Source organism: Sinocyclocheilus grahami, unplaced genomic scaffold, assembly GCF_001515645.1.
Source record: "Sinocyclocheilus grahami isolate Dianchi unplaced genomic scaffold, SAMN03320097.WGS_v1.1 scaffold94.1, whole genome shotgun sequence".
Lineage (NCBI taxonomy): Eukaryota > Metazoa > Chordata > Actinopteri > Cypriniformes > Cyprinidae > Sinocyclocheilus > Sinocyclocheilus grahami.
In genome coordinates this window covers 2,467,737-2,479,216 of record NW_015505273.1, presented here as the reverse complement: position 1 = coordinate 2,479,216, position 11,480 = coordinate 2,467,737, and the positions used below count along the sequence as shown (strand labels likewise).

General features: G+C 34.5%; 1 protein-coding gene across 1 annotated transcript in view; it reads right to left on the bottom strand.

The window, feature by feature from the left end:
* Positions 1-2,992: 2,992 nt before the first annotated feature.
* Positions 2,993-11,480, bottom strand: part of necab3 (N-terminal EF-hand calcium binding protein 3) — a 42,013-nt gene continuing 33,525 nt past the window's right edge. Inside the window, exons 7-11 of the mRNA XM_016275484.1 lie at positions 8,595-8,751; positions 7,631-7,662; positions 6,940-7,017; positions 3,546-3,637; positions 2,993-3,364 (exon numbers count right to left, since the gene is read on the bottom strand). Of these exons, the coding sequence (XP_016130970.1) occupies positions 3,336-3,364; positions 3,546-3,637; positions 6,940-7,017; positions 7,631-7,662; positions 8,595-8,751 (388 nt within the window). The 3' untranslated portion in view covers positions 2,993-3,335. The remainder of the gene's footprint in view (positions 3,365-3,545; positions 3,638-6,939; positions 7,018-7,630; positions 7,663-8,594; positions 8,752-11,480) is intronic.

Here is an 11,480-nt window from a genome sequence, read left to right as displayed (position 1 = left end):
TACACATTTTATTCATTTTTATACATATGTTATCACACTTGATTTATCAATATCATATATATATGTGTGTGTGTGTGTGTGTGTGTGTGTGTGTGTGTATATATATTAAAGGCATAGTTCACCCCAAAATTAAAATTTGTTGAAATTGTTCTCGCCCTCAGGACATCCAAGAAAGCATTTTTATGGATTATGGACTTGTATTTTGGTCAGAAGCAAGAGTTTGAAGTTAATGCTGGATTTGTTTCAGCTTTTGTCTTCTCCAGATGTTAACCGATGGACTGGAGTGCTGTGGATTATTGTGATGTTTTTATCAGCTGTTTGGACTCTCATTCTGACGGCACCCATTCACTGCAGAGACACTGATGCAATGCTACATTTCTCCATACCTGATGAAGAAACAAACTCATCTACATCTGGCCTGAGGGTGAGTAAATGTTCAGTAATTGTTCATTTTTGGGTGAACTATTGCTTTAACTACTGATCTGTTAAGCATCATCTAATGTGACACTGTTAATGCCATTAATGTTAAGCTCTTATGAAATGTTATATAGTCCTGTCATAAATAAGGAAGCATTTATTAGTATTAATTCAAGTGCATGTAATTTTTTGCACATTTTTTAATCACTGTCCAATTACTCTTGTTGACAAGAACTTAAAAGTCCCAATTACTGTCTGTCGTCTGAACGCTGAATGTTTCTGCATCATTTCAGAAACGCCATGCACTGAGACGTATAAGGAAGAAAAAACACTGAACCGTGTGATTATGAGAGAGCGAAAGGATCTTTACTAATTACTTGGAAAGATGTCACTATAATATTTCTGACTTCTGAGAGTCTAGCATGCCGCTTTATATTCATAAATTCACAAACACCGTGATCCAAAGGATATTAGGAAGTTTAAAATCTGAAATGGCTGAACAAAATAATTGTTCGTCTTTTATTGTCATTCAATGGAATAAACCACATAAAGTAACAAAACTAAAGCAAAAAGGTAAAGTTTCTGTTTTTCAGTTAAGATGCATAAATAGTACAACAACTAGCAGGTTTCCATGTTCAATAAGACAGTCAAACCAGGATCTTATAGTGTCCATGTAGTAAAGTAAAGAAATAGATCACCCGAAAATCATCATTTACTCACCTAAAAAATATATTTATATATATATATATATATATTTACCTGGCCAAAATATATTTAAAATAAATGCTAAATATGTTGTAAACAGTGAAAATTAATTAAATATATTTATCAAATTATTGAAATATATTTCGTTTCAATTTCCATATACCAATATATATTTCAAAATGTATTTCAGGCACAAGAAAATACATTTTCAATCTTACAGTAGCCTACATTTAGGCTTTATTCATTATTTATTTTTATTCAAATGTGTTATATGCTCACACGTTATAGACAACAAATATTCAAATGTGACATATGTGAATATATTTTCTTGGATTGTAATATATGGGGGGCTTTTTAAAAATGTATTTCTATTTTTAGAAGATATTTTCAAAAATATAGAAATAATGACCAAAAAAATCTATTGTCAGAAAATATATTTACTTAAATATAGTTTGAAACATATTTTAGTAAAAAAAAAAAATTGGCAATTTTTTTGTATATTTTGAAATATATTTAAAAAAAAAAAATATATATATATATATATATATATGTTATATTGTTATTATTATTATAATTTTCCTCTATGGTTCAAACACATATGACATATGTCTGAAACGAGTAAAAGATGCCAGAATGATTAGTTTGGGTGAACTAGTCCTCTAAATGCCTTTAGGCAGGTTTACAGAGAAATGACAAGACTGTACATCTCCATGAAATGTCTATTCTATTCACACTCGACTCAAATATTTCAAACTTGTCTTGAGAAATAATCTGTGATCGACATGTTCTTTGCAAATCAACTGACACTCTAAAAAACATCTCCTAATCGGCATGCAGCTTCATGTTCCAGCATCCAGAGAAGTAAAAGTGCCTTTAAAGGTGTTAGACTCAAGTAGCAGATCATTTTGCTAGTGTTATCTTAATTATTTACAAGAACACATGAATTCTTGTTTTCTTTGTGTTGTTTTGCTCTGAGATTCGCTGTATCTGCATCAAAGCTACTGGCTTCAAAAGCTCGGTCACATAATGGAGCAAATACGCTTTGATTTGTTATACATGCGAGGAATATTAAACCCATGCCTGTTAGCGTCGAGTTGAGCACGATTTAGAGCTGAAGATTCAGATCCTTTCCATTCATGAGTGTGAATCTGAATTGAAACGGATGCTGAATTGAGAATCTACTGAATTGCAATTCCAAAGAAATTCAATACAGACTGAGGAATTTAATTAGTTCAACATAAGCTCTAAAACATTGATATTTACAGCATTATTTTTGGCTAATTATGCATATGTCATGTAGATGCATTTTGTTTTTCTCAACTGATGAGTTAAAATTTTCAAAGCAATTAAAATATTTACCAAAAAACTGAACACCAGACAACTTAAAAATAATTATTAAATCTTTTTAAAAATAATACAAAATAAATATTACCATTAAAATATGAATCTATTGATATATCTTAAATAATTAAAGTGCAATTAAATGAATTTTGTTTTAATAAAATACATTTTATTTTATTAAAATTGAATAATGAAATATAATAAAATAATGAAATTATTTAAAATATGTTTAATGCATTTATATTAGTTTCTTAGAATTTTCTCTGAATTAAAATTTTAAATAACTCAATTAAATATAAGAAAATAATTAAATAAATGTAAAATAATTTTACAGAATTTATATTAATTTCTTTACATTTTCTCTGAATTCAAAATTTAAATAACTCAATATTTTAGCATAATAAAATAATGAAATAAATTATTTAAAATACTTTTACAGCATTCATATTAAATATCTTTAATTTTTCTCTAAATTCAAAACTTAAATAGCTCAATAATTAAACATAACAAAATAATGAAATCATTTAAAATACTTTTACAGCATTTATATGAATTTCTTTACATTTTCTCTGAATTCAAACATTTTTGCTTCCTGTTTGCAAATTCGATTCAAATTTAGGAAATAGAACTTGTTTGTAAAAGCATCTGAATTCAGTTCTGAATGATGCACAACCCTGTGTAACATGTTTTGTTTTCAGTGGACTATCAGACAGATGTTATCAATAATATGCAACACAAAAACGGTGTGTGTGTCACACGTACAGATGATTCATCTGATTTTTTAGGTCTAGTTATTAATTCAAAGACACACTGGGGTGATGTTTCAGATCGGGGTTCAGCGGTGGGCGGTGAAGGGTGTTTTCTTGCTGCTGTTAGTTGTTTGTCATGATCCACCAGGATGCTGTGAGAAACAAACAGGTAGATATTAGAGAGATGAAGCATCATAACTTCTCATTAAAGATCAACAGCCAGCGCTTTCGGCTCCAGGGTTCGTGTTTAATTCCTTCTGCCTACAGGCTGAGACAGACGCATTCAGCTTTAAACAAGCAAACTAATAAATGATGTGGCCCACACGCTCTTACCTGGCATGAGCATCGTGGAGATGATCTCTGGATCCTCCTGCATGTCTATGATGCAGCGCTGGAACATCTTACTGGCGTCAGACTGCAAATAACTGCAGAGAGAGATGACAGACGTCAGGAGAAACAATCCAGCTCACAGTATGAGATGATATAATCAACAACATCCTCCAGATGAAAATAGCCAGGGGTCTCATTTATAAAACTCCAAAAATCCCATTATAAATCCCATTCAGGGGAAGATTGTGCATACGTGCATCTCCATCCCGTCTCCTCCCCGAAATCACCATATATGGAGTTTACAACACCTAGTTTTACTATGCATAACTTCATCTGCATATAATTTCCATGCACATTCCATCCATGTGACACCATGTTTAACACCGTCAAAGGTACAAGACATTATGGAAATATGAGATACGGACTATAAATGCCATTTGTGCCATACACAATTTTTACTGCTAAAAATCATCCAGTATCCTTGTTATGTTTTAGAATAAATATATCAAAATATCCATAAAAACAAAACTGTTTAAAATAGTTCCCAGATAAATATTTTAGAATGGAGTTGATGTCATTCTTTTCCACTGGCCAAATAGTATTTCAATTGTTTTAAACAATTCAAATCAAATGTATGCAGTTTTGCTGATAAGGTGAATATCTTTTAGCTATTTTTAGGCCTGTATTTATTGCAGTGTATATAGCATTGTCTGTCCAAATTTATTTTTTATAAATCTCGATATGTGCGTGGAAAATTGCGTACGCATATTTCTATGCCCATTTTGTGCGTATGCAACGTTTATAAATGAGACTCCGGCTCTTTCAGAGATTTCTGAGAGTTCTGAGTTACGTCTAGTTCACCCAGAAATGAAAATGTGAAAATCCCAGATATAGATTGTTTGTTTCTTCATTGGAGAAATGTAGCATTGCATCAGTGTCTCAGCAATGGATGCTCTGCAGTGAATGGGTGCCGTCAGAATGAGAGTCCAAACAGCTGATAAAAACATCACAATAATCCACAGCACTCCAGTCCATCAGTTAACATCTGGAGAAGACAAAAGCTGAAACACATCCAGCATCAGCTTGGACAAGTCGTTAACTGATGGACTGGAGTGCTGTGGATTACTTGTGGATTATTGTGATGTTTTTATCAGCTGTTTGGACTCTCATTCTGACGGCACCCATTCACAGCAGAGCATCCATTGCTGAGACACTGATGTAATGCTACATTTCTCCAAATCTGATGAAGAAACAAACTCATCTACATCTCAGATGGCCTGAGGGTGAGGACATTGCCAGCTAGTTTTCATTTATAGGCGAACGATTCCTTTAAGTCTCAGACTTATTGATCTATCTGTTGGATTAACGAAAAACGTGAGGAACGCTTGTTTAGAAACAATCGTTATTTTTGATATTGAGTTTGATGCCACTAGTGGTGCAAAAGTGACACATTTCAGCTTTAAATAAGTAAATACATTTTCCTTGTGTATGAAATCTGAGTTAATCTATTTTCATCATCATAAGAATTTCATTAAATGCATTACAATCAGGTGCACTGAAACAAATCATCATGTGACAGGAGTAATGATGTTGAAAATTCAGCTTTGCATCACAGGAATAAATTATATTAATATTAATAATATTTCACAATATTACTGTTTTTACTGTATTTTTGATCAAATAAATGCAGCCTTGATGAGCAATAAGAAACTTCAAAAACATTTAAAAAAGATCTTACAAATCCCAAACTTTTAAAGACCTTTTTTCTTCTTCATTGGGGAAACACACCATCAATTAAAGCGGGCGAGAGCACACACTCCCTCTACAGGAGATAATTACATTGCAGTATTATTCACGGCAAGTTATAATTTACACTTTTATTTCTGAAATTATTTATTTCTTAAATTAGATAACTGTATCTTTGAAGACAATGAGCAGATGAGACCCACACACGAGCCCACATATGTATTTCACAACGCCGTCATGTGAAGCGGCACAAATGAGATTAAGTAACACAAGATGTCACGTGGAAATCTTCTAGATGAGCGTGTGTGTGTTCCTGAAATGTGTGCTATTAGATGAGCCATCTGCTCATTTAAAATGAGTCTCGTTAGACCCTCAACAATCTGGCTGAGAACACAGAGGTGCATACGCACACACACACACACACTTATCTAGATATCATAATGAAGACATACATTATCTTTCAAATGTTTGGAATAATTAAAAATTTTTATGTTTTTGAAGGAAGTCTCTTCGGCTAACCAAGGCTGCATTTATTTGATCAATAATACAGAAAAAAGTAATATTTTGAAATATTTTACAATTTAAAATAAGTGTTTTCTATGTGAATATATATTAAAATGTAATTTATCCCTCTGATCAAAGCTGAATTTTCTGCATCATTCATTGTCACATGATCCTTCAGAAATCATCCTAATATGCTGATTTGCTGATTATTATCAATGTGGCTCCATAATATTTTTGCGAAAACTTTGATAATTTTTATTTTTTTAGGATTCTTTTATGAATGGAAACCTCAAAAAGCAGCATTTGTATTTAGCATTTATTTGAAATAGAAATCTTTTATAACTTTATTTTTATTTTTATAACTTTACTGTCACTTTTGATCAATTTAATACATTTACATTTAGTCATTTAGCAGACGCTTTTATCCAAAGCGACTTACAATACATCCTTGCTGATTAAAAGTATTCATTTATTTCATTTAATTTTATTTCTGACCCAAACTTTTGAATGCTATAGTGTACAATAATAGGCTACATCTTGAGGAATCACATTTTACTAGATATTTTAAAATGTAAGAGCTTGATGAAAACATACTGTGACTTTCAGAGCTCAAAACTTCTTCTCCAGGCCATAAAGTGCATTTATTGCATCTAAACTGCACAAATGACGCTTTCTGAACTCTTTCTTCGCGGTTTTCTGGCATCACAAAAATGAACATCAACACAAGACCGGCCACATTCACATATCAGCACACCATCAAACCGAAACACTCCTTATCTATTTGGAGATTTCTCCTTTAGTCAAGAAAATCAGGTTTCAGCGAGTAGGTGTAGTGAACAGAACAGAATCTTGTCCATCCATGTACCCAAACAGATGCAGGACCCAGCAGGAGCTTGTGCCAATGAAGGACTGCAGTAGGAGGCTGAACGAAGCCTCAAACTAGACTGTGCTTGTCTTGTGTTCGTAAAAATAGATTCGATTAGGATTTGATTTCCAAAGACCCCTGAACCAACTCTCCAAATTACACTGCTCATCACACACACACACACACACACACACACACACACACACTCACACACTCACACACACACACACACACACACACACACACACACACACTCACACACTCACACACACACACACACACCTCATCCAGGAAATACGGTCCTGCCAGAACTCATAGATGATGTAGCAGCTCTTCTCAGGAAGCTTCTGGATGGACACACTGAACAAGATACAGAGAGACAAACAATCAGTGCAAACATCATCTGTTGAGACATTTGAGAGAACATTCTGCTACTAAAACTAGTCATTAGTCTTTATAGTCTCCAGATTTCCATTTTGGGTTTCATCACACAGTCAGCTATGGGAATGTTAACTCTATAAAGCCTAATATTTGATACACACATTTCTAAGGCCTCTAAATGATCAACATGATGCTGATAAACCTGTTTCACACTCAATCGCCTCCATGCCTTCTGATTGAATGACATGCCTTTTAGTGTAATTGTACAAACGTCCAGCTTCACGTGTCTTTCTCGTGTCAAATCTTGACTGATTTTTATCAAGTAAAGGTAGTAATATCTCCAGATGAACACTTACTGGACTGAAGCAGCTCAGCTTTACTTGATTCTCCATCAATCATGTTTTAGAGTCTCAAATCTGATCCTCAGGATCTTTTGAGGAGCGTTTGTTTCCAGAAGCTTTACTTTCACTGTTCCTCAGCGGAGGAATGATCTTCACAAGCCTCCAGAACATCTCACATCTTCTGAGGAGCGTTATTTCTTCAGCTCTCAATCACTGCATTATATGTTTGGAGCATTTCAATCTCATCTCACTGAGACAGATTACTGGAGATATCGAGCAGCGACTGATATTTAGATCATTTTATGTAAGTATCTGCTCTACTGTTATAAAGATCTCATTGATTTACATGACAAGCATCATAGAAATATCAGCATCTGCACTAAATTGCAGTTTGAGTCTCTGAATAAAGTTTAGCTGTTTTTTCCTTCATAATCTCATTATATCAGACTATATGAGCGATAAAAGCCTGATATACTCAACAAAAAACACATTTTTATTTTTATTTTGTCTTTCAGTAAACTGTTCCTGTACCCTGCAGCACAAAAGCAGGCTTAAGTCGCTGGGGAATATTTGTAGCAATAGCCAAAAATACACTGTAGTAACTAAGTACCGTAATTAGTTACTTTTTTATGGAGTAACGCGATATTGTAATGCATTACTTTTAAAAGTAACTTTCCCCAACACTGTATATATATGTATGTATATATATATAAGATAAGCACTAAAATGATTAACTGGAAATAAAAGAAATAAATAAAAACTAAAACTGAACTAAAGCTAAAATAAAAATAAATTAAACCAAAATAGTAATATAAAAAAGAACAAAAAGAACATAAAATTGCAAAATATAACACTAAAATTGAAAATATAATCTAATTAAATCATATTACTGAGAGATATAGAGTGACAACTGATATTTATATGCATTTTTACTGTTATAAAGATCTCATTGCTTTCCATTGCAAGTTTTCAGAATTTTTTTCAGAATTGTTCTCCATATTCTATAAAAGTTAAATAAAAACAACTAAAAGCTCATTTAAAATATTAATAACACTAGAATATCAATCATATAAATTATACTAAAATCATGTATCTGTGTGTGTGTGTGTGTGTGTGTGTGTGAGTGAGTGAGTGAGTGAGTGTGTGTGTGTGTGTGTGTGTGTGTGTGTGTGTGTGTGTGTGAGTGTGTGTGTGTGTGTGTGTGTGTGTGTGTGTGTGTGAGTGTGTGTGTGTGTGTGTGTGTGTGTTACCGGTAGTGAGAATGCCCGAGTACGGATCAGTCGGGGACAGACACATGTTCTTCTGCACTCGACGGCCACATCTTCTGTTGTTCTTCTGTATGACCAGATGCTCCGGGACTTTAACTTCAACCCTACAGAGAATAACAGCATAGGTCCTCTGTTAATTTTCTGCATCATAGGAACATATGAATACTTTTTTTTGCTTAAAATATGAAACTGTCCTTGTTTTTTCAGCAATAATACAATGCTTAAAACTAGATGCATTCACTCGGTGTTGTTTTCAGGCAGATTTGACAAAGCACAGCTGGTAAGTGAAAGAACACGGCGTCTGCACTTCTACATTCACTGCCAAGAACTGATGAGCACAAGAGAATATCATTGAATGAAAATAACCTTGTCAACGCTGTAACCCTGCTGACATCACACACATATGTTCACATGAGTCAGAACTCTCTCTCAAGGCTGTTGTTGACCTATATCTGCTATTATCATCTCCACGCCGACCTCATACGTCATCCGCTCATAACTGCTTCCATGTACAACAGTGAGCAAGCTAGATTAAAGTGATTATTATGTTTTGAATATGGATATTTTTCTTACAAAAACGTATTGATTCGCTACAGGAGGCCTTTGTTCACCCCCCGGAGCCGTGTGAGACACTTTTTTTTATGGATGGGTGCTTTTTATTTCACTTTTTTTATTTTTATTTTTTATTTCACTGCAACACCCGCTGAGTGCAATGATAGAGCTTGGAATAGCCAGGACAATTTTTAATATAACTCCGACTGGATTCGTCTGAAAGAAGAAAGTCATATACACCTAGGATGCCTCGGGGGTGAGTAAAACACAGCCTAATTTCCATTTTTGGGTGAACTAACCCTTTAATGAGTCATTCAGCCGATTCGCTCAACAACCATGTCACTGAATCATTAATTCAACTGATTCTTTCAACAACACTGAATCAATTAGAAATGAAACAAGGCTTTGTGTGAGTCAGTGCGTCATTCATTCAACCAATTCACTCAACAACACTGAATAATTCAGCATCGAAACAAGGCTGTGTTCCAGGTTTTTTTTTATGCCCTTCCCTCGCTAACTTTCCTCTGTCTCGTCGACTCGGATGTACGTCCTTGATTACATTGCACAAGTGGTTTCTATTAAGAATTTGTTTGATACAGCATTCTATAAGTATAAAGGTGTGCTTGGGCTGTTTTAAATATTTTTTTAAAGTAATTTAATATATTATAGAGTTGTTTGGGGTAGGGATAAATTAAACACAATCTTTGGTGACGTCACAATCGTGCTGCATTGTGGTCTATGGAGCAGCCTGAAGTGTACATATGAAGTAAACTTGCTGCCTCGGTCAAAATCGAGGGCTCAAGGGTCTGTCCATGTAAACTTCCCTCGTCCACTTCACGAAGTGGAACGCACTTCAAAATGGCATTGAGGATTCCCCCATTGAGGGGAAGTACTTAGGGAAGTTTGCAAGTGTCATTAACATTTAGTCATTTAGCAGACACTTTTATCCAAAGCGACTTACAAATGAGGACAATAGTTCAACGTTCATATACACTGTATATATATATATATATATATATACAGTGTATATGAACGTTGAACTATTGTCCTCATTTGTAAGTCGCTTTGGATAAAAGTGTCTGCTAAATGACTAAATGTTAATGACACTTGCAAACTTCCCTAAGTACTTCCCCTCAATGGGGGAATCCTCAATGCCATTTTGAAGTGCGTTCCACTTCGTGAAGTGGACGAGGGAAGTTTACATGGACAGACCCTTGAGCCCTCGATTTTGACCGAGGCAGCAAGTTTACTTCATATGTACACTTCAGGCTGCTCCATAGACCACAATGCAGCACGATTGTGACGTCACCAAAGATTGTGTTTAATTTATCCCTACCCCAAACAACTCTATAATATATTAAATTACTTTAAAAAAATATTTAAAACAGCCCAAGCACACCTTTATACTTATAGAATGCTGTATCAAACAAATTCTTAATAGAAACCACTTGTGCAATGTAATCAAGGACGTACATCCGAGTCGACGAGACAGAGGAAAGTTAGCGAGGGAAGGGCATAAAAAAAAACCTGGAACACAGCCTTGTTTCGATGCTGAATTATTCAGTGTTGTTGAGTGAATTGGTTGAATGAATGACGCACTGACTCACACAAAGCCTTGTTTCATTTCTAATTGATTCAGTGTTGTTGAAAGAATCAGTTGAATTAATGATTCAGTGACATGGTTGTTGAGCGAATCGGCTGAATGACTCATTAAAGGGTTAGTTCACCCAAAAATGGAAATTAGGCTGTGTTTTACTCACCCCCGAGGCATCCTAGGTGTATATGACTTTCTTCTTTCAGACGAATCCAGTCGGAGTTAGATAAAAAATTGTCCTGGCTATTCCAAGCTCTATCATTGCACTCAGCGGGTGTTGCAGTGAAATAAAAAATAAAAATAAAAAAAGTGAAATAAAAAGCACCCATCCATAAAAAAAAGTGTCTCACACGGCTCCGGGGGGTGAACAAAGGCCTCCTGTAGCGAATCAATACGTTTTTGTAAGAAAAATATCCATATTCAAAACATAATAATCACTTTAATCTAGCTTGCTCACTGTTGTACATGGAAGCAGTTATGAGCGGATGACGTATGAGGTCGGCTTTGTGCATGCGCCGCTCAGAAGTGACGAATGCGGAAGCACAGCGGAGAGATCAAAACAAAACAACGGTCACTAATTAGAAGTACAAAACAAGGATTTGTAAAGAAGAATGTCAGAGGATTTGGATATAAGCCAAGAGGAGACTGGTTTTCCTTTGCTAAAGTAAGGAAACTTTGCTTCCTTTG